Raw genomic sequence first — 23,486 nt, forward strand, 5'->3', positions numbered from 1 at the left:
CCCACATTTCTAGCTCCACCCAATGTAGAAAATGCATTGCCCACGATTACACAGATCGACCAGTCACAGGAAGAGGAGGAGGAGGAGGGAGAGGGGGAGGGGCCAAGGCCAGGCTTGGGTAACGGACGTGCTCCAGGTAACCACGGCGAGGGCATGACATCACACTCTCACTTTGTTTCCAGGGGAATGATGTTCTCTCTTCTCATCAGCGTTCATTTCATTTAAATCTGTCCCATTTACCCATTTACAGGCATGTGCACGAGGGGGATCAGGAAAGACAGACCATCATCAATCTCTCTCTCTCTCTCTCTCTCTCTCTCTCTCTCTCATTTATGCAATTCAGTCAATTCATTAGTGCAAGAAATATACTCTGTTGCAGTCAGCTCTGTTGCAGTTGCAAACCTTACATTGCTAACAGTAAAGAAACAGTTAACATCATGAACAGTTCATTTCATTTTCAGAGTTTACAAACTAATTCTTGACTCATTTTTTTCCTTAATTTTAAACCGTGCTTGTTGAAGCACAAATGTGTTTTATTTAAAGTGCAATACAGGACCCAATAGACAATACAGAACTCAATAGACAACACAGGACCCAATCGACAATACAGAACCCAATAGACAATACAGGACACAATAGACAATACAGGACACAATAGACAATACAGAACTCAACAGACAACACAGGACCCAATCGACAATACAGAACTCAATAGACAACACAGGACCCAATAGACAATACAGGACACAATAGACAATACAGAACTCAACAGACAACACAGGACCCAATCGACAATACAGAACTCAATAGACAACACAGGACCCAATAGACAATACAGGACACAATAGACAATACAGGACACAATAGACAATACAGGACCCAACAGACAATACAGAACTCAACAGACAATACAGGACCCAATAGACAACACAGAACACAATAGACAATACAGAACTCAACAGACAATACAGGACCCAATATACAATACAGAACTCAACAGACAATACAGAACTCAACAGACAATACAGGACCCAATAGACAACACAGAACACAATAGACAATACAGAACTCAACAGACAATACAGGACCCAATATACAATACAGAACTCAACAGACAATACAGAACTCAACAGACAATACAGGACCCAATAGACAACACAGAACACAATAGACAATACAGAACTCAACAGACAATACAGGACCCAATATACAATACAGAACTCAACAGACAATACAGAACTCAACAGACAATACAGAACTCAACAGACAATACAAGACCCAATATACAATACAGAACTCAATAGACAATACAGAACTCAACAGACAATACAGAACTCAACAGACAATACAAGACCCAATATACAATACAGAACTCAATAGACAATACCGAACTCAACAGACAATACAAGACCCAATATACAATACAGAACTCAACAGACAATACAAGACCCAATATACAATACAGAACTCAATAGACAACAAACAACCTCTTATTCGTTGCACAGATCTCAAACATGCAGGTTTGAAAGTAGCCTGTGTTAAAGCAAACATGTATTTTCATTGAAAACACAATATCTGGTTCTGCTATTGATTAAGTAGAGATCTCTGCTTGCATACACTGCTGAGGTGAAATAAACCAGCCAGCTGCTGCTCCCCCTGTAGAGTGACACACAGCCAGTAACCCAGCACACACTGATGAGGTGAAATAAACCAGCTAGCTGCTGCCCTCCCTGTGAGTGACACCGAGCCAGTAGCCCAGCACACACTGATGAGGTAACCTAGGAAGTGCAACAGATTTCCTGAAAGTAAGACACAAAACTGTGAACTCACTTCAAACTAAGTGCAGCACCAGAAGTTATACAATAAAAATGCATCTTTACAATATCATCTTTCAAAACCACACCTGTGAGACGAATTGAACTGATTCTGTTTCTTTTAGTATTTCTTAATGAATGGAAGTGCACAGCAGGTAGGATCTTGTAGCTACAGTCACTCGAATCAGGTAAAGAAAGGTAATGCAGCACTCCCTGTTTGTTTCGCTATCCAACTTAAACACAAAATAGACACTAAACACTGAAAACAGTGAATGAGTGACAGGACCTGTTGCAGGCACTCTCCCCTGCACAGAGCACAACTGGGCATCTTCTAAAGTCTAGACAAGGGCTTCTCAATCAGGGTGTACTCTAGAGTCTAGAACAGGGCTTCTCAACCTGGGCGGCCTCTGGTTAGACCAGGGCTTCTCAACCTGGGCGTCCTCTAGTTAGACCAGGGCTTCTCAACCTGGGCGTCCTCTAGTTAGACCAGGGCTTCTCAACCTGGGCGTCCTCTAGTTAGACCAGGGCTTCTCAACCTGGGCGTCCTCTAGTTAGACCAGGGCTTCTCAACCTGGGCATCCTCTAGTTAGACCAGGGCTTCTCAACCTGGGCGTCCTCTAGTTAGACCAGGGCTTCTCAACCTGGGCTGGGTGTCCCCTAGAGCAGGTTCTCAATGACCAGTCTGTGACAGCTTCCTTACCAGTCCATGGGATTTAAAAAGTAAAATAAAATAAATAAATAAAAATCATGATTACTTTCTCCCCCTGGAGTGCCTTAATTGAGTTGACCTCAGTTGCCATGGTGCTGCCCGTCTTCACAGTTGGTGCGCACGTCTTCACAGTACTTAGTCGTGGCAGATAGCAGAACGTGACCAAATCTAAAAGAGAAGCCAGTGGAATTCTTCCATTGGAAGCGAGATGAAGTGAAGGCACAACAGAAACTACTGCATGCTGCCACAGCAACAAATCAAGGTGTGTTAAGAGCGTCATACCTGCTGTCCCATCACATAGCCAAATGCAAATCACCATTCACAATTGGTGAAGAATTAATAATACCTTCAATAATAGATGAAGTCTTGGGTGATACCGGCTGCCAAAAAAGTGAGTTGCATTCCTTTGTCAAATAATACTGTCTAACGTGGAGTCACTGACATTGCAGAAGATATTGAAGCACAATTGATAAGACAAAGTGAAAACATCAGGCTGGTTTGCATTGCAGTTGGATGAGTCGACTGACATTTCTAATAGTGTAATTCTTATTGTTTATGTGCGCTATGTATATGAAGGTGCGTTTCACGAAGATCTACTCTGCTGTGAAGAACTGCAGCAAATACCACCGGTGCTGAAATCTTTCGAATTCTAAACGAGTGAGTGACAGGACATGGACTCCAGTGGGGCCACTGTGTGGGAATAATGAGTGTTTACTCTTACACACCGAAGTGCGATGGTTATCCCATGGTGAAGTGCTACTCCATGTGTATGAACTGCAACGGGAACTTGAAGCCTTTCTGACTCAAAAGTAGTCTTCTTTGGCAGAATATCTTCAGGATTTACAATGGCTCACCAAGCTTGCAGAATATCTTCAAGATTTACAATGGCTCACCAAGCTTGCAGAATATCTTCAGGATTTACAATGGCTCTCCAAGCTTGCAGAATATCTTCAGGATTTACAATGGCTCTCCAAGATTGCAGAATATCTTCAGGATTTACAATGGCTCTCTAAATTGGCCAAAAGCACTAAACTACCATATCAAAGAACTAAAATACTGTATCAAAGCACTAAACTACCATATCAAAGCACTAAACTGCCGTGTCAAAGACATTTTCAATTCTTTGCACACACTGCCCACTCTCAGACCTCTGATAAACCAGCCTTACACAGGAAAATACAGGACTCCATATTTTTTTGCTGGATTAGGGGATGTGAGATATCGAGGGAGTGCTGGATTAGGGAATGCTGAGATATCGTGGGAGTGCTGGATTAGGGAGACTGAGATATCGTGGGAGTGCTGGATTAGGGAATGCTGAGATATCGTGGGAGTGCTGGATTAGGGAGAATGAGATATCGAGGGAGTGCTGGATTAGGGAGAATGATATATCGAGGGAGTGCTGGATTAGGGAGAATGAGATATCGAGGGAGTGCTGGATTAGGGAGACTGAGATATCGAGGGAGTGCTGGATTAGGGAGACTGAGATATCGAGGGAGTGTTGGATTAGGGAATGGTGAGATATCGAGGAAGTGCTGGATTGGGGAGACTGAGATATCGTGGGAGTGCTGGATTAGGGAGACTGAGATATCGAGGGAGTGCTGGATTAGGGAGAATGAGATATCGTGGGAGTGCTGGATTAGGGAGACTGAGATTTCGAGGGAGTGCTGGATTAGGGAGACTGAGATATTGAGGGATTGCTGGATTAGGGAATGCTGAGATATCGAGGGAGTGCTGGATTAGGGAATGCTGAGATATTGAGGGAGTGCTGGATTAGGGAATGCTGAGATATTGAGGGAGTGCTGGATTAGGGAGACTGAGATATCGAGGGAGTGCTGGATTAGGGAATGGTGATATTACAGAGACTGAGGGCTAGATTTTCAAAGTTATTTACTCCAAATCATCATGAGTGCAATTTTGATGTAAAAGGGAAAAAACACCAAATACAGTTCTAAAACAAAAAAAATAATTTAAGACTACCTACAAATTGTTAAATTAAAAGTGGATTATATCTGGTTTGGTAAATTTATTGGGTGCTCCTTTATGAAAATGACTGTAAGTTTTCTAAAGGGTGATTCTAAGTGTCTGTGTCTGTGTCACAGGCCCTGATGTCCCACAAGAGATCTCCTTCAGCAACATCACTGACACCACTGTCGGGGTCACCTGGAGGCTCCCTTCAGCCCCAGTGGACAGCTTCAAGATCACCTACACTCACTCACAGGAAGGTGGGTGCGGTGCTCTACACAGCACTGCTAACCAGGCTTTGCAATCCGTACTCTTACCTCTTATTAGCTTTATTAACATTATCACTGCCCCCCCATTTCTAGATCATCAAAATAATCTAGACAGCATTCAGAACTGGGCAGACACATGGCAAATAACAATGTGGGCAATGTAGGCAATAAAAATGTGCATTATAAATATCATATAGGAGATACTGAAATTGAAGAAGGAATCTATGAAAAAGACCTAGGAGTTTATATTGACTCAGAAATGTCTTCATCTAGACAATGTGGGGAAGCTATAAAGAAGGCTAACAAGATGCTCGGATATATTGTGAGAAGTGTTGAATTTAAATCAAGGGAAGTAATGTTAAAACTCTACAATGCATTAGTAAGACCTCACCTAGAATATTGTGTTCAGTTCTGGTCACCTTGTTACAAAAAGGATATTGCTGCTCTAGAAAGAGTGCAAAGAAGAGCAACCAGAATTATCCCGGATTTAAAAGGCATGTCATAAGAACATAAGAACATAAGAAAGTTTACAAACGAGAGGAGGCCATTCAGCCCATCTTGCTCGTTTGGTTGTTAGTAGCTTATGTCGTTGCAGACAGGCTAAAAAAATTGAACAAAGAAGACTACGCGGTGATCTGATTCAAGCATTCAAAATCCTAAAAAGGTATAGACAGTGTCGACCTAGGGGACTTTTTTGACCTGAGAAAAGAAAAAAGGACCAGGGGTCACAAATGGAGATTAGATAAAGGGGCATTCAGAACAGAAAATTGGAGGCACTTTTTTACACAGAGAATTGTGAGGGTCTGGAACCAACTCCCCAGTAATGTTGTTGAAGCTGACACCCTGGGATCCTTCAAGAAGCTGCTTGATGAGATTCTGGGATCAATAAGCTGCTAACAACCAAACGAGCAAGATGGGCTGAATGGCCTCCCCTCATTTGTAAAGTTTCTTATGTTCTTATGTTCTTATTTAAAGAAGTGCTAATTATCTTTAAAATTAGGGATGTCAAGCGATTTAAGAAATCTATTGCTTGACATCGCAAAATGCTAATCTTTTGACAGTCTGTAAAATTCATTTGAACTCTGTCAGAGCTGGGGCATTCAGTTATAATGCCCCTCGTCTCGGGAACTGGCTTCCGATTCACATCAGGAATGCTAGCACAATTGAATCTTTTAAATCCTGTTTGAAAACGTATTTTGGTGTATTTTGAGCAGTGAAAGCATGTTTAGGACGCAGATGGGGCTCCAGATTAGATGTAGCCTATGTTTGTGATCCTGAAAGCTTCAATTTCACAGTCGATGTGTCAGAAGGTTTTGTTTTTTTTTAAATAAACTTTCCATTCAAGTCCTTCACTTTTAGTACTTTCCTCCACAATGCAGTTCTGTGACTAACCTTCTATACAAACGCAAACTGCACTCACTGCGTTGCGTGCGCTCCAGTATGTTGGTGACACAGGGAATGAGTTACGGTATGCTGAGACGCTCAAGACAAGAGGAGTGTGATTAACGTGCGCGAAAAAAATGAATCGCCAAAGAAATTAACATGTTAATCACAGAAGTTAACTGTGATTAATTGAATATAATAATTGAAGCCTAAACAATGGAAGTACTATCTCTTTACCTCCCCCTTCCCCCCCAGGGGAGCCCCACAGTGTTACTGTCGAGGGCAGGAAGTCGCGGGTCACACTGAGCAGACTGGTTCCGGGGTCACGGTACGAGGTCAGCGTGATGTCTGTCAGGGGAATGGACGAGAGCGAGCCAATCACAGGAGTCGTCATGACAGGTGAATAATGGGATTGAGCAGGATTACGACTGTTATTGTGGCATTGTCAGCGTGTGATTGTGTGATTATGTAATTTTTTGTTGGTGTCTTGTGTGTGATTGCATTTGATTGTGTGTGTTATTGGCAGTCTTTTATAGACAGTGTGCTACTGACAGTGTGTTATTTAGTGTGTTATTCACAGTGTGTTATTGGCAGTGTGTTATTGACAGTGTGTTATTCACAGTGTGTTATTGGCAGTGTGTTATTGGCAGTGTGTTATTGACAGTGTGTTATTCACAGTGTGTTATTCACAGTGTGTTATTGGCAGTGTGTTATTCACAGTGTGTTATTGACAGTGTGTTATTGGCAGTGTGTTATTCACAGTGTATTATTGGCAGTGTGTTATGCACAGTGTGTTATTGGCAGTGTGTTATTCACAGTGTGTTATTGGCAGTGTGTTATGCACAGTGTGTTATGCACAGTGTGTTATTGGCAGTGTGTTATTCACAGTGTGTAATTTACAGTGTGTTATTCACAGTGTGTTATTCACAGTGTGTTATTGGCATTGTGTTATGCACAGTGTGTTATTGGCAGTGTGTTATTGGCAGTGTGTTATTGACAGTGTGTTATGCACAGTGTGTTATTGGCAGTGTGTTATTGACAGTGTGTAATTTACAGTGTGTTATTGGCAGTGTGTTATGCACAGTGTGTTATTGGCAGTATGTTATTGGCAGTGTGTTATTCACAGTGTGTTATTCACAATGTGTTATTCACAGTGTGTTATGCACAGTGTGTTATTCACAGTGTGTTATTGGCAGTGTGTCATTCACAGTGTGTTATTCACAGTGTGTTATTGGCAGTGTGTTATTGGCAGTGTGTTATACACAGTGTGTTATTCACAGTGTGTTATTCACAGTGTGTTATTTACAGTGTTATTGGCAGTGTGTTATTGGCAGTGTGTTATTCACAGTGTGTTATTCACAGTGTGTTATTCACAGTGTGTTATTGGCAGTGTGTTATGCACAGTGTGCTATTGGCAGTGTGTTATTGGCAGTGTGTTATTCACAGTGTGTTATTGGCAGTGTGTTATGCACAGTGTGTTATTGGCAGTGTGTTATGCACAGTGTGTTATTGGCAGTGTGTTATTCACAGTGTGTTATTGGCAGTGTGTTATGCACAGTGTGCTATTGGCAGTGTGTTATTCACAGTGTGTTATTGGCAGTGTGTTATGCACAGTGTGTTATTGGCAGTGTGTTATTCACAGTGTGTTATTGGCAGTGTGTTATTGGCAGTGTGTTATTGGCAGTGTGTTATTCACAGTGTGTTATTGGCAGTGTGTTATCCACAGTGTGTTATTGGCAGTGTGTTATTCACAGTGTGTTATTGGCAGTGTGTTATTGGCAGTGTGTTATGCACAGTGTGTTATTGGCAGTGTGTTATTCACAGTGTGTTATTCACAGTGTGTTATTGGCAGTGTGTTATTCACAGTGTCTTATTGGCAGTGTGTTATTGGCAGTGTGTTATTGACAGTGTGTCATGCACAGTGTGTTATTCACAGTGTGTTATTGGCAGTGTGTTATGCACAGTGTGTTATTGGCAGTGTGTTATTCATAGTGTGTTATTCACAGTGTGTTATTCACAGTGTGTTATTGGCAGTGTGTTATTCACAGTGTGTTATTGGCAGTGTGTTATTCACAGTGTGCAGTGTGTTATGCACAGTGTGTTATTCACAATGTGTTATTCACACTGTGTTATGCACACTGTGTTATTCACAGTGTGTTATTGGCAGTGTGTTATTGGCAGTGTGTTATTCACAGTGTGTTATTGGCAGTGTGTTATTGGCAGTGTATTATTCACAGTGTGTTATTCACAGTGTGTTATTCACAGTGTGTTATTGGCAGTGTATTATTCACAGTGTGTAATTCACAGTGTGTTATTGGCAGTGTATTATTCAGTGTGTAATTCACAGTGTGTTATTGGCAGTGTGTTATTCACAGTGTGTTATTGGCAGTGTGTTATTGGCAGTGTGTTATTGACAGTGTGTTATAGGCAGTGTGTTATTCACAGTGTGTTATTGGCAGTGTGTAATTCACAGTGTGTTATTGGCAGTGTGTTATTCACAGTGTGTTATTGGCAGTGTGTTATTCACAGTGTGTTATTCACAGTGTGTTATTGGCAGTGTGTTATTCACAGTGTTTATTGTCTTGTCTCCAGTGCCGGACGCTCCCACAGATCTGCGTGCTGTCAATGTGACAGACTCAATGGCGCTGTTGCTATGGAGACCGGCGCTGGCCACAGTGGACCGTTACATCATTGCATACAACGCCCAAGGCGGTGAGCTCACGAGACTCTGCTTATTAAACTTTACAATGAGGGGGGGCACGTCCACTCAGAAAAAAAACATTGTAGCAGACTGACTGTGGAATGGGCTGTGTTAATTAGAGCATGCATGTTATTGTACATATTTAATTTAACAGTAACAGATGTGCAGGCAGAGCTACATATTCAGCAGCACATTATCTCCACCTCTCTCGACAATGATTGCAGTGTTTTTTCATCTTCGAGTTTTATGAAGCCATTGACCTGACTCTCCCTGCCCTCCCCCTTTCTGTCTCACACAATCTCTCCCTCCGCAGTCCCAGAGATGACCGTGACGAGGTCTGGCAACGTAGCCGAACTGCAGCTGAAGGGGTTAAAGGTCAACACTCTGTACAGAGTGACAGTGACCAGTGAGCGGGAGGGAGTGACCAGCGCTCCGGCCAGCACCACGTTTACCACCACAGGTCAGCCCCTGACCGTCATACATCCCAGTCTGAACAGAGCAGATGTGTTCAATGTATTGACAGGCCTCTACTCTGCACTTCCACTGTGTGTTTTGTTCAGTGGAGGATGAAGTGTGTCTCTGAATCAGTCTCTCCACTGTCTGTGTGTTTTGTTCAGTGGAGGATGAAGTGTGTCTCTGATTCAGTCTCTCCACTGTCTGTGTGTTTTGTTCAGTGGAGGATGAAGTGTGTCTCTGATTCAGTCTCTCCACTGTCTGTGTGTTTTGTTCAGTGGAGGATGAAGTGTGTCTCTGATTCAGTCTCTCCACTGTGTGTGTTTTGTTCAGTGGAGGATGAAGTGTGTCTCTGATTCAGTCTCTACTGTCTGTGTATTTTGTTCAGTGGAAGATGAAGTGTGTCTCTGATTCAGTCTCTCCACTGTGTGTGTTTTGTTCAGTGGAGGATGAAGTGTGTCTCTGATTCAGTCTCTCCACTGTCTGTGTGTTTTGTTCAGTGGAGGATGAAGTGTGTCTCTGATTCAGTCTCTCCACTGTCTGTGTGTTTTGTTCAGTGGAGGATGAAGTGTGTCTCTGATTCAGTCTCTCCACTGTCTGTCACTGGGTTCACAGTTTAATATGTGTTTTCTCTGCCAGTTTTGTTGATTCTATTTGTTTTTGTTTTTTTAACTGTCCCTCTCTCTCCGTTTCTCTGCAGCCGTAGCGAGAGGGGAGGGGCCTCGTGACCTCACAGCCAGTCAGGTGACCCCTCGCTCTGCCACCCTGCAGTGGAGGCCCCCCCGGAGTGCAGTGACGGGGTACTTCCTGACAGTGCAGGGTGCGGCCGGGGAGATCATCAAGGTGAGACCAGAGAGGGTGTGAGTGAGTGTGTGTGTGTGTGTGTGTGTGTGTGTGTGAGTGTGTGTGTGTGTGTGTGGGTGTGAGAGTGTGTGTGAGAGAGTGTGTGTGTGTGAGAGTAAATAAGTGTGAGTGTGGGGGTGGGTGAGTGATGAGTGTGTGAGTGTGTGTGTGTGTGTGAGTGTGTGTGTGTGTGTGTGGGTGTGAGAGTGTGTGTGAGAGAGTGTGTGTGTGTGAGAGTAAATAAGTGTGAGTGTGGGGGTGTGTGTGTGTATGAATCTGTGAGTGTGTGAGAGTGTGTATGAAATCTGTGTGGGTGTATGAGAATGTATGAGTCTGTGTGAAAGTGTGCGAAGAATTTAACAGCAAATGCTGGAGTTTTTCTGTACAATTCTGTGTAAATAAGAACCTAAGAACGTTTCTGAACAAGAGGAGGCCATTCAATCATTCAGCCCATCAGCTCATCTGGTTCCTAACAGCTGATTGATCTAAAAGCTTTGTCAAGTCGGGTCTTAAAGATCCCAGTGATTCTGCCTCAACAACATGACTAGGTACCCATTCCATACCATCACCACTCTGTGTGAAGAAGTGTCCCCTGTCCTCCCCTGTCCTCCCCTGTCCTCTGGTCCTGGTTTCTGTGCTCTGCTTAAAGTGTCTGTCCCTCACAGGAAGTGACCCTTGACCCCGGTGTGAGCAGTCACAGGCTGGACAGACTGGTCCCAGCAACGCGCTACACTGTGAGCGTGATGGGAGTGAGGGGGGGTGAGAGGACTGCGGCCATCACAACTGCATTCACTACCGGTCAGTCCCTCTGTCTATCCTTTTGTCTGTCTGAGTGCCTGTCTGTATGTTGGCCTGCGTGTCTGTTTCTCTCTCTCTCTCTCTCTCTCTCTCTCTCTCTCTCTCTCTCTCTCTCTCTCTCTCTCTCTCTCTCCCTTCTCTCAGCCCTTCCACATGTCCCCTCTCTCATTCTCTCTTCCCCTCTCTCTTCTCTCTCACCCCCTTTTTTGTTCTCCTACTCTCCTCTCTCTCTCACCCCCGCTCTCATTCTCGTACTCTCTTCTCTCTCTCTCTTATGCCCCTTCTCTCATTCTCCCCCTCTCTCCCTCTCTCTCACCTCCTCTCTTGTTCCCTCTCTCTCAGGTGTGCTTCGATTCCCCCACCCTGTTGATTGCTCTCAGGAGCTGCTGAACGGAATGCGAGAGTCGGGAGAGACCACAGTGTACCTGGGGGGGAGCAGGGAGACACCACTACAGGTCTACTGTGACATGGAGACTGATGAGGGAGGCTGGACTGTGAGTCTGAGGGAAAAAACACAGAGAGAGAGAGAGAGAGAGAGAGAGAGAGAGAGAGAGAGAGAGAGAGAGAGAGAGAGAGATGTTGACCTTTATTGAAAATATTTGGTAGAATCCATGAAAACTTCATAAACACAGTAAAAGTACAACATTAAGTCCAGTGAGACGAGCCCTACATTAAGATCAGAGATATTTGTTACAGATAAAAAGTCACAAATTAAAAACAAGTTATCAAATATGTATGTTTGGTCATATGTATTACAGGAAATGATGTAAAAATCAGAACATAAAAGCGATACAGGTCTCCAGTTCTTAAGCAGGCACAGGTCTCCCTTCTTGGGCAGCAATGTGATCACTGCTCTACGGTAGCTGAGGGGCAGTTTATGTGTGAGGCTCTCTCTCAGTACCTGGAGCAAGTCCTTCCCCATTACATTCCAACATTTTAAAAAGAATTCAGCGGGCAGTCCGTCGATCCCTGGAGTCTTCCACTGGAGAGCTGTGTGCCAGCGGCAGTCTGCTCCTCGTAGGTCAGCGGCTCATCCAGGTGACACTGTCCCTCCTCGCTGAGGCAGGGCAGACCCTGGAGCAGCGGGTCAGTGCCCTGTTCTTGTAGAACTGTACTGTCTCCCTGCTGATCTCCTCCCGGCTGTACAGCTCTCTAACGCAGGCCGTCCGGACGCAGCACAGCTGCCGGCTCTCTGCTCTCCTCTTCTCCAGGCTGAAGAAGAAACTGGTGGGGCGTCCCCATGTCCCTCAGCTCCACGAAACGAGAGCGCACAAGGTCCCCCTTCACCCTCTCCTCCAGCAGGATTTCCTGTTTTTTCTCCTTTTTCCAAATATTCCAGAACTGATTAAATTGTCATTACATTTTAATTCTAAAAAGAGCTTGCTTTAATTCATTACAAATTAAAATTTCCTGCCCCCGATTAGGAGCATAAATATGAATAAAAACTTACACAGTATCGCCCAGCCTAGTCCTCACTTTTAAAAGCCTCTGTTTTTTGATCTCTTCAATGTGTAATAAAAGGGTTCCTAGGCTGGGCTTGAATAGCACTGCCACCCCTGCAGTAGTGCTGGAGCCGTGGCTTAGCACACATGCTGCTCCACTCCGCTAGCCACTCCACCTCAATCTCCCTGTTAGAATCACACCCCCTCCACTCCACCTCACTCTCCCTGTCAGAATCGCACCCCTTCCACTCCGCCTCACTCTCCCTGTTAGAATCACACCCCCTCCACTCCACCTCACTCTCCCTGTTAGAATCACCCCCCTCCACTCCACCTCACTCTCCCTGTTAGAATCACACCCCCTCCACTCCACCTCACTCTCCCTGTTAGAATCACACCCCCTCCACTCCACCTCAATCTCCCTGTCAGAATCACACACCCCCTCCACTCCGCCTCACTCTCCCTGTTAGAATCACACACCCTCCACTCCACCTCACTCTCCCTGTTAGAATCACACCCCCTCCACTCCGCCTCACTCTCCCTGTTAGAATCACCCCCCCCCCACTCCACCTCACTCTCCCTGTTAGAATCACCCCCCCTCCACTCCACCTCACTCTCCCTGTTAGAATCACACCCCCTCCACTCCACCTCAATCTCCCTGTCAGAATCACACACCCCCTTCCACTCCGCCTCACTCTCCCTGTTAGAATCACACCCCCTCCACTCCGCCTCACTCTCCCTGTTAGAATCACACCCCCTCCACTCCGCCTCACTCTCCCTGTTAGAATCACACCCCCTCCACTCCACCTCACTCTCCCTGTTAGAATCACACCCCCTCCACTCCACCTCACTCTCCCTGTTAGAATCACACCCCCTCCAATCCACCTCAATCTCCCTGTCAGAATCACACACCCCCTTCCACTCCGCCTCACTCTCCCTGTTAGAATCACACCCCCTCCACTCCACCTCAATCTCCCTGTCAGAATCACACACCCCCTCCACTCCACCTCACTCTCCCTGTCAGAATCACACCCCATCCACTCCGCCTCACTCTCCCTGTCAGAATCACACCACCCCCCCTCCACTCCGCCTCACTCTCCCTGTCAGAATGTGTTTCTTGTAAAACCCCACCCCACCCGCTTCTGATCTAAACACTCAAATAGCTGCGCTCTGTTAAAAGACTGCCTGCAGCCATTCAGGTTAAAAGATATATAAACGCACTTCTCTGTGCCGACTAAAAAACTTAAAACCAGCAGAGCAAAACAAGCAGTAATAAACAAGTAATATTGAAAGAAGCCTTTTAAAAATGATGCTTTGAAACATTAGTGACTTTTCTCTTTATCACTTTATCTTTTTTATTGATCAAATTCCTCTAAAGTTGCTTCCTTTGTAATAATATGTGTAAACATAAATGAGGGAAGAAGTTTTCAATTTCAGCCCCCTCCCCCTTCTCCCTTTTGTATCTTCCATGACCTGTTTAACTTGTTTAAGGCAGTTCAGCTCTTAACTATCAGGGGTATCAGAGACGCTCTGCCCTCTGCAGCTCTCTCCAAGTCCACAGCACACATCTCGACCCCTTCCTCCTCTCCTGGTCTCTTTGTGACAGGCTGTGCCTGGTCTCTTTGTGACAGGCTGTGGCTGGTCTCTTTGTGAAAGGCTGTAGCTTGTCTCTGTGACAGGCTGTGGCTTGTCTCTGTGACAGGCTGTGGCTGGTCTCTGTGACAGGCTGTAGCTTGTCTCTGTGACAGGCTGTGGCTTGTCTCTGTGACAGGCTGTGGCTGGTCTCTGTGACAGGCTGTTGCTGGTCTCTTTGTGACAGGCTGTGGCTGGTCTCTGACAGGCTGTGGCTGGTCTCTGTGACAGGCTGTTGCTGGTCTCTTTGTGACAGGCTGTGGCTGGTCTCTTTGTGAAAGGCTGTAGCTGGTCTCTGTGACAGGCTGTGGCTGGTCTCTGTGACAGGCTGTGGCTGGTCTCTTTGTGACAGGCTGTGGCTGTTCTCTGTGACAGGCTGTGGCTGGTCTCTCTGTGACAGGCTGTGGCTGGTCTCTGTGACAGGCTGTTGCTGGTCTCTTTGTGACAGGCTGTGGCTGGTCTCTTTGTGACAGGCTGTGGCTGGTCTCTTTGTGAAAGGCTGTAGCTGGTCTCTGTGACAGGCTGTGGCTGGTCTCTGACAGGCTGTGGCTGGTCTCTGTGACAGGCTGTGGCTGGTCTCTTTGTGACAGGCTGTGGCTGTTCTCTTTGTGATAGTCTGTGGCTGGTCTCTGTGACAGGCTGTGGCTGGTTTCTTTGTGAAGGCTGTGGCTGGTCTCTTTGTGACGGGCTGTGGCTGGTCTCTGTGACAGGCTGTAGCTGGTCTCTGTGACAGGCTGTGGCTTGTCTCTTTGTGAAAGGCTGTAGCTGGTCTCTGTGACAGGCTGTTGCTGGTCTCTTTGTGAAAGGCTGTGGCTGGTCTCTGTGACAGGCTGTAGCTGGTCTCTGTGACAGGCTGTGGCTGGTCTCTGTGACAGGTTGTGGCTGGTCTCTCTGTGACAGGCTGTCGCTGGTCTCTCTGTGACAGGCTGTCGCTGGTCTCTCTGTGACAGGCTGTGGCTGGTCTCTGTGACGGGCTGTGGCTGGTCTCTGTGACAGGCTGTGGCTGTTCTCTTTGTGACAGGCTGTGGCTGGTCTCTTTGTGACAGGCTGTGGCTGGTCTCTTTGTGACAGGCTGTGGCTGGTCTCTTTGTGACAGGCTGTGGCTGGTCTCTCTGTGACAGGCTGTTGCTGGTCTCTTTGTGACAGGCTGTGGCTGGTCTCTGACAGGCTGTGGCTGGTCTCTGTGACAGGCTGTTGCTGGTCTCTTTGTGACAGGCTGTGGCTGTTCTCTTTGTGATAGTCTGTGGCTGGTCTCTGTGACAGGCTGTGGCTGGTCTCTCTGTGACAGGCTGTGGCTGGTCTCTCTGTGACAGGCTGTGGCTGGTCTCTTTGTGACAGGCTGTCGCTGGTCTCTCTGTGACAGACTGTTGCTGGTCTCTTTGTGACAGGCTGTGGCTGGTCTCTTTGTGACAGGCTGTGGCTGGTCTCTTTGTGACAGGCTGTGACTGGTCTCTCTGTGACAGGCTGTGGCTGGTCTCTTTGTGACAGGCTGTGGCTGGTCTCTCTGTGACAGGCTGTAGCTGGTCTCTTTGTGACAGGCTGCAGCTGGTCTCTTTGCTGCGGTCATGGTGTCGGAGGCTTTGTCCCAGTCCGCTGCGGTGTGAGAGGCTCTTCCTCCCACTCACCCCCAACATCCCCCCTCCAGCAGCTCCCTGCTCCTTCCCTGCCTCCTATCTCGGGCAGGCTTTTCTTTGATGCCCCTGTTCTCCAGAGCCGAAGCTCCGCATTGTGCCCAAGCTGGCAAACACAGCGCACCCAGTACCCTCGACAGTGAAGCTGCAGGCCACATCGATCACTTGTCCTGGGTTTCCCATATCATGCCAATTCTTTCTCCAGTGTCTCATTTTTCAAAAGCAAAGGAACATTTGCTATTATAGCTTTTGTTACAGGAGTTACTAGGGGGGACACCTGAACACATTCACCTTTCATTGAAAAGCCTTCCTCTACTAGTTTATTGGCAAGTGGCACCTCTCTCAAAAAGATGATAGCTTTGTTCATACGAGATGTCAACTTGCTGTTTTCAAAGACCACCACCCCTCCCACTGCCAGCAGGCACTCCTCCATCGACACCCCGACACCCCGGCACTCAGCAAGCAGCACACACCGTGTCGTCAGGTCAGAGCCCCAGCCCTCTGAGAGACCTCATGATGGGGTCGACACGCACAAAACACTAAACAACCAAACACATAAGAAACTAAACTAAAACGATGAACAAATGAACACACAATAAGAAAAAAATGAGAGAAACAGTGAGAGAGAGAAGCTAAAGCTTTATTCGTTCAATAACTAAAGACTGTTTCTAGGACCCTCATTAAAACAGTGGGACCTATCCGTCCACAAGATATATAGAAAAAAGATCTCTCTATTCCTCTCCCTTTCTCCTCTATCCCCCTCCCCTCTCACCCATCTGCTCTCTCCCTCACACCTCTCCCCGTCTCCCCTGTCCCTCCGTCTCTTCCTCTCCCAGGTTTTTCAAAGAAGGATGAATGGTAAAACCAATTTCTATCGGCGCTGGAAGGAGTACAAGGCTGGCTTTGGGAATGTGAGCGAGGAGTTCTGGCTGGGTAAGTGTCAAACTGATTCATTAGATTAATAACAATGCCTGTATCATACAGCAGCCGATGTGTGTCTCTGTGGGCTGCACACTGTTACAGCCTTCACACTTAACAATAATATGGAGACCTTGCTGCTGAAGGGGTTAACTCCGCCCGGTTCCTGTGTGTTTCAGGCAATGAGAACCTGCACAGCCTCACAACTCACAACCCCCAGAGCCTGAGAGTGGATCTGAGGGCAGGGAACGAGACGGCACACGCTGTTTACAAGACCTTCAGAGTCGACTCTGAGAAGAAACACTACACCCTGCACATCGCAGGCTACAGCGGAAACGCTGGTACCTCTATACCTCTCTCCTACTGTACTCCCCTCCTCCTCGCTCCTGTCCCTCTCCTCACCCCCTCCTCACCCCCTCCTCACTCCCTCACCCTCACCCCCTCTCCCTCTCCTCACTCCCCTCTCCCTCTCCTCTCCCTCTCCTCACTCCCCTCTCCCTCTCCTCACTCCCCCTCACCCTCTCTCCCTCTCCTCACTCCCCTCTCCCTCTCCTCACTCCCCCTCACCCCCTCCTCACTCCCCCTCACTCCCCTCTCCCTCTCCTCACTCCCCTCTCCCTCTCCTCACTCCCCCTCACCCTCTCTCCCTCTCCTCACTCCCCCTCACCCCCTCCTCACTCCCCTCTCCTCCTCACTCCCCTCTCCCTCTCCTCACTCCCCTCTCCCTCTCCTCACTCCCCCTCACTCCCCCTCACCCTCTCTCCCTCTCCTCACTCCTCTCTCCCTCTCCTCACTCTCCCTAATTATTATTATTATTATTTGTTCATTTAGCAGACACCTTTATCCAAGGTGACTTACAGAGACTAGGGTGTGTGAACTATGCATCAGCTGCAGAGTCACTTACAATTACGTCTCCCCCGAAAGACGGAGCACAAGGAGGTTAAGTGACTTGCTCAGGGTCACACAATGAGTCTGGCTGAGGTTGGATTTGAACCCGGGGACCTCCTGGTTACAAGCCCTTTTCTTTATCCACAGGACCGCACAGCCTTATGCTTCCTTCTCTTTATATCTTCCTGTCTCCCTCTTCACCCCCTCTCAATTTCAAATGTATTTGTTTAACTCCACTAAACTTCTCCTCCTCCCCCTCTCTCCTTCTCTCCTCACACTGTAATATATTCAGCAGTGAACCCTTCTGTTTTCTCTACTCCCTCGGTAATCCCTGTTATCCCCCTCTCCCCTAGGTGACTCTCTCCGTTACCATGACGACCGCCCGTTCTCAACCAAGGACCACGACCCCAAGCCCTTCTTCACCCGCTGTGCCATCTCCTACAAGGGGGGCTGGTGGTACAAGAACTGCCACCGGGTCAACCTGAACGGGCTGTACGCAAACAACAAGGACCACCAGGTAAACACAGAGAAAGAGAGACACAGAGAGAGACTGAGAGAGACACTGAGAGAGAGACTGAGAGAGAGACTGAGAGAGAGACTGAGAGAGACACTGAGAGAGACTGAGAGAGACACTGAGAGAGACACGGAGAGAGACTGAGAGAGACACTGAGAGAGACTGAGAGAGAGACTGAGAGAGAGACTGAGAGAGACACTGAGAGAGACACTGAGAGAGACACGGAGAGAGACTGAGAGAGACACTGAGAGAGACTGAGAGAGAGACTGAGAGAGACACTGAGAGAGACACTGAGAGAGACTGAGAGAGACACTGAGAGAGACACTGAGAGAGAGACTTAGAGAGAGACTGAGAGAGAGACTTAGAGAGAGACTTAGAGAGAGAGACAGAGAGAGACACTGAGAGAGAGACTGAGAGAGAGAGACTGAGAGAGAGACTGAGAGAGACACTGAGAGAGACTTAGAGAGAGACTTAGAGAGAGACTGAGAGAGAGACTGAGAGAGAGAGACTGAGAGAGAGACAGAGAGAGAGACTGAGAGAGAGACTGAGAGAGAGAGACTGAGAGAGTCTTGTTATATTTCATTGTTGTTATTGTTAACTTATTAATAACGTGGTTATTATTTATATTTGTTTACCATTATTATTATCATTATTATTCTCATCAGTGTTATTGTCTATTTAATGTTCAGATGATGTACTGTGTATGCATTGCTTTGGCAATACTGTGAATAATGGTCATGCCAATAAAGCACCTTTGAATTTGAATTTGAGAGAGACTGAGAGAGAGAGACTGAGAGAGAGACAGAGAGAGAGACTGAGAGAGAGACTGAGAGAGAGAGACTTAGAGAGAGAGACTGAGAGAGAGACTTAGAGAGAGACTGAGAGAGACACTGAGAGAGAGACTGAGAGAGAGACTTAGAGAGAGACTGAGAGAGACACAGAGAGACACTGAGAGAGAGACTTAGAGAGAGACTTAGAGAGAGACTGAGAGAGAGACTTAGAGAGAGACTGACTTTGACTTTTAAGATCCTTTATTTAACATTCCAAATAAAATCCATTAAAACTCAATAAAGGTAAAACATAACAAAATTAAGATTTAGCAATATTAAAAAATCCTAAAATACATCATGTTCTCCTTAAAAATAGATTTTACCAAAATAAAAGGATCATAAAAAATCAATTAAAAAAACAGTGTTTTCTTTCTGTTAAAAACAGATTAAAGCCAAAATTAATAAAAACACTGTAAAACAATAAAAAATAAAAATTAAAACTAGAACAAAAACTGGAGCTCCCCCTCCTCACTCACAGCACACAAGGCGTCTCCCACACACCACCTCTCCTGGAAGTCCTCCGGGTTATTATTTAGTTTAAAAAATTCAAAATCCACTCTTATCCGGCTGACCACCAAAACCCTGAACTGCAACACAACATCAGTCAAAAGCTCTTTTGTGAACTCCTCGTTTAGGCCCTGCAGGAGCTCCTGTAGGAGATGGAAGAGTGGTCCTAGCCTGACACACTCACTATACATGTGAAACACTGTTTCCTCTGCAGAGCAGAAACAGCACTCTGAGCTAATGCTAGCATCAACTCTGTGGAGAAACCTGCCGGTGGACACAATACAGTGCAGGATCCTCCACTGCAGGTCCCCCGCTCTCTTGGTGAGGGGCAGTTTATACAGCACCCTCCATACTGGCCTGCACCCCTCCTTTACCTCCAGACATGCCCTCCATCTTGAATCCACCAACCCCCTCAACTGGTGGGAATGTAATGCCTTCACACAAATTTGGTAGATCTTCTTACTCTCTGCTGTATGAAGAGTTAGATCTTTAACTGTGTCTAGGTTTAATAACATTCCCTCATTTCCTACACCCTCCTCTCCTTCACCCACTGCTGGACACACTAGCAGTCCTGGAAAGATGAAGTCTTGTCTCTGCCCTGTGCCGCTGGACATCTCCTCTCTCACAGCCTCCCTGAGCTCGGGGGAAAGACAACTTCTCAGTTCACTGACCATTTTCTCTGCCAGTCTCTCAGAGTGCCAGCCCAGCCGCCCAGCCAGCTGTGTAGCAGTCAGCCAGCAGGAGAGCTCAAAGTTGATAAGATGTCTCAGCCTGGTCACTCCTGCCCTCACAAAGCTGGCACAGAGCGTCATTGACTGAAAGAAACGTACAGGGAAGAGCGGATTGAAAAATAGGGGCTCCTCCAACAGGACCCTGCCTGTCAGGGACCCCTCATCTCTCGCCACCCTCACTGCCCTCCAGGCATCTAAAACACTCAAGTAAAAAGAAGAGAGACCTACTTTAGCTAGTCTGGCACTCTCAATTAAAAACAGGTGTTTGTCTATCCCCAGCCCCCCTACTCTGCTGAGGAAAAAACAAGCTAGCCTCTTCCAATGAGCCTCCTCCCCAGCGTACAGGAGCCTCTGAACCGCCTGCAGTCTGAAGGCTGCCACCTTGCTGGCAATGCAGACCAACCCCTGCCCCCCTTCATCAGTGGGGAGATACAGGACCGCTGGCCTCAGCCAATGTCTCCCGCTCCAGAAAAACTCCAGCAGTATTCTTTGGATCTCCTGCACCATGCCCCGGGGAGGGTTCAGACACACCAGCCTGTGCCACAGCATGGAGGCCACCAGATTATTAATCACTAGGACCCTTCCCCTAAAGGACAGCTGGGCCAGCAGTCCCCTCCATCTCTGCAGCCGCCCCCTCACCCTGTCCACTAGGCCCTCCCAATTTTTCTGCATATATATCTCCACTCCAAAAAACACCCCCAGCACTTTTATACCTGTCCTGTCCCATCTCAGCGCCTCAGGCAGGACAGGGGGGGTGCAATCATGCCAACTGCCTGACAGGAAGGTGTCACACTTTGCCCAGTTAACTCTTGCTGTAGAGGCTCCTTGGAATGTGTGCAGGCTCTGCTGTAGTGCCTTGATGTCTCCGTCACTGCACACAAACACGTTCACATCGTCTGCATAAGCCTTCACCTTCACACCTTCACTGCGACAGAGGAGGGTGAGGAGGGCACTGCCCAGCCAACCAGCCGGCCCCTCAGCAGGTGCAGCAGGGGCTCTATGGCCAGTGAATAAAGCATTCCAGACAGGGAGCAGCCCTGCCTAATACCCCTGCACACTGGGAAGGGCTGACTCAGCCCATTGTTAATCTTTAAAATGCTAAAAACATTCCAATATAAAAGCTGGATATAAGAAATAAAAACAGGGCCAAACCCGAAGGCTTCCAGGGTTTTAAAAAGGTATGTGTGGTCGACCCTGTCAAACGCTTTCTCCTGATCTAAAGAAACCAGACAAACATTCAAATCGCATGTCTTAGCCATTGATAAAAAGTCTCGAATTAAAAACAAATTATCAAAAATGGAACTTCCCGGTATGCAGTAAGTTTGGTCCGTGTGTATTACAACTCCTATACACATTTTTAGTCTATTGGCTAGACATTTTGAAATAATTTTAAAATCAGAACATAAAAGCGAAACAGGTCTCCAGTTTTTGAGTAAACACAGGTCTCCTTTCTTGGGCAGTAGTGTGATTACTGCCCTCCTGCAGCTGAGGGGCAGTTCTTTATCTCGGAGGCTCTCTCCCAGCACCTGCAAAAAGTCCTCACCAATCACAGTCCAGAAATTTTTAAAAAATTCAGTGGGCAGTCCATCAATGCCAGGAGCTTTTCCATTTGAAAGCTGTGTAACAGCAGTGGTCAGCTCCTGATATGTTAGTGGCTTGTCTAATTGGTTCTGTTCTTCCTCGCTCAGGGTGGGCAAATCCTGGAGCAGCAGGTCTGTATCCTTCTGCTCACAAGGCTCTTTGCTGTATAGTTCAGAATAGAATTTTACTGCCTCCCTGCTGATCTCCTCCCGGCTGTACAGCTCCCTGCCGCAAGGCGTCCGGACGCAGTGCATCTTCCGGCTGTCTGCTCTCCTCCTCTCCAAGCCAAAAAAGAAACTGGAGGGGGTGTCCATGTCTTTAAGCTCTATGAAGCGAGAGCGCACCAGCGCCCCCTTCACTCTTTCCTTCAGCAGGCTGCCCAGCATGTGTTTCTGCTCCCTCAGCGTTTGCAGGGTCTGCTCCTGGTGGTCTGTGTCCAGGCTGCTCTCTAACTGGAGAATTTTCAACTCCAGCTCTCTCACTGCTGCGTTCAGTGACCCGGTTGAATTGAGTGTGTACTGCTGGCAAAAGATTTTAATCTGCGTTTTGCCAATGTCCCATCACTGCCTAATATTTTTATAATTTGTTTTTTCTTTTTTCCAAATGTTCCAAAAATCATTAAACTGTTTTACAAAAAGTGTGTCCTGTAATAGCTTTAAATTAAAATGCCAGTAGGAGGTGCTGTGAGAGTCAGTGGTGAGTATTACTGTAACTAACAGGCAGTGGTGGTCCGCGGCTCTCTCCGCCTCTACAGCGCCGCTCTCCTCTCCTCCTCCCAGCACAGCCACAGCCGTCACCGCTGCCTCTGCCTCCGCTTGCTGGGGTTCAGAGAGAGAAGAGCGCTGCACCGCGCCGGGTTGTAAGCCCGTCGCCGTGCCGCTCCCCTCTCCCTCCATATCAGGAGGGACAGACCCCCCTGCCTGAGACTGCAGGCTCCCCTCCAGCACAGGCTCGGGGCTCTGCTCCGTCCCCCGCTCGCTGTTAGGCAGATCTGCAACTTTGTTTTTTTGTTTTTTAAGTCTTTTTTTAGCTACCATCACAAAACCCTCATCATTTTCGGTAGTTTTATTTTGTGACGGACCGTGGCTGAGTCTCTTCAGCCTCGGCTGTGGTGTGGGCGGCTTCATCCCGATCGGCGGCTCCCTGCTCTCTGCAGACTCCGGCTGGCACTGCGATGGGGGAGCAGCCTCATCCTCCCGCTCACCCCCAACATCCCCAGCCTCCTCCCTGCCATCAGTACCCTGCTCCTGCCTTTCCTCATTTCTGTTTTTTCTCGGGCAGGCACTCCTCTGGTGTCCCTGTTCCCCACAGTTAAAACACCGCATTGTATCCGAGCTGACAAACACTACGCAGCCCGTCCCTTCCACACTGAAGCTCCAAGCAACATCAATCACCTCCCCCGGGTTATTCAGCAGCAAAAACGCCTGTCTCCGAAAAGACAGGACGTGCTTAACATTTGTATTTCTGCACCCTAATGGTATATTTTTAATTGGGGACACCAGTTTGCCATATCGGGCAAGTTCATTTGCCAAGGTCTCGTTTTTTAAAAACGGCGGCACGTTTGACATGATTACCTTGGTAACAGGGGTTACTAAGGGGGACACTTGAATAAAATCTCCTTTCACTGAAAAACCTTCCTCCACTAGTTGATTGACCAGCGATACCTCTTTTAAAAACACGACAAACCTTTTATTCATACGGGATGCCGATATTATATTATCACACCCGACCACCTCTCCCACTGCCAGCAGGCACTCCTCCACCGACACGCCGGCATCGGGCAAGCAGCTGACCCCGTGTCGGCGGCTGAGAGCCCCCAGCCCTCCAGAGTGAGATCCCATAACGGGACCCCCCCCACACACACACTACTCTATAAACGGTAA

General features: G+C 47.2%; 1 protein-coding gene across 4 annotated transcripts in view; it reads left to right on the forward strand.

Moving 5' to 3' along the window:
- Positions 1 to 23,486, forward strand: part of LOC117434005 (tenascin) — a 70,514-nt gene that overhangs the window by 41,878 nt on the left and 5,150 nt on the right. For 3 of the 4 annotated variants that reach the window (XM_059009132.1, XM_059009133.1, XM_059009134.1), the window contains 11 exons: positions 14 to 136; positions 4,623 to 4,745; positions 6,393 to 6,536; positions 8,730 to 8,849; positions 9,152 to 9,298; positions 9,992 to 10,134; positions 10,800 to 10,932; positions 11,275 to 11,426; positions 16,471 to 16,567; positions 16,732 to 16,893; positions 17,794 to 17,957. In XM_059009132.1, the coding sequence (XP_058865115.1) occupies positions 14 to 136; positions 4,623 to 4,745; positions 6,393 to 6,536; positions 8,730 to 8,849; positions 9,152 to 9,298; positions 9,992 to 10,134; positions 10,800 to 10,932; positions 11,275 to 11,426; positions 16,471 to 16,567; positions 16,732 to 16,893; positions 17,794 to 17,957 (1,508 nt within the window). The remainder of the gene's footprint in view (positions 1 to 13; positions 137 to 4,622; positions 4,746 to 6,392; positions 6,537 to 8,729; positions 8,850 to 9,151; positions 9,299 to 9,991; positions 10,135 to 10,799; positions 10,933 to 11,274; positions 11,427 to 16,470; positions 16,568 to 16,731; positions 16,894 to 17,793; positions 17,958 to 23,486) is intronic. The other variant, XM_059009135.1, reaches the window with a different exon arrangement.

This window comes from Acipenser ruthenus, chromosome 38 (assembly GCF_902713425.1).
Source record: "Acipenser ruthenus chromosome 38, fAciRut3.2 maternal haplotype, whole genome shotgun sequence".
Classification (NCBI taxonomy): domain Eukaryota; kingdom Metazoa; phylum Chordata; class Actinopteri; order Acipenseriformes; family Acipenseridae; genus Acipenser; species Acipenser ruthenus.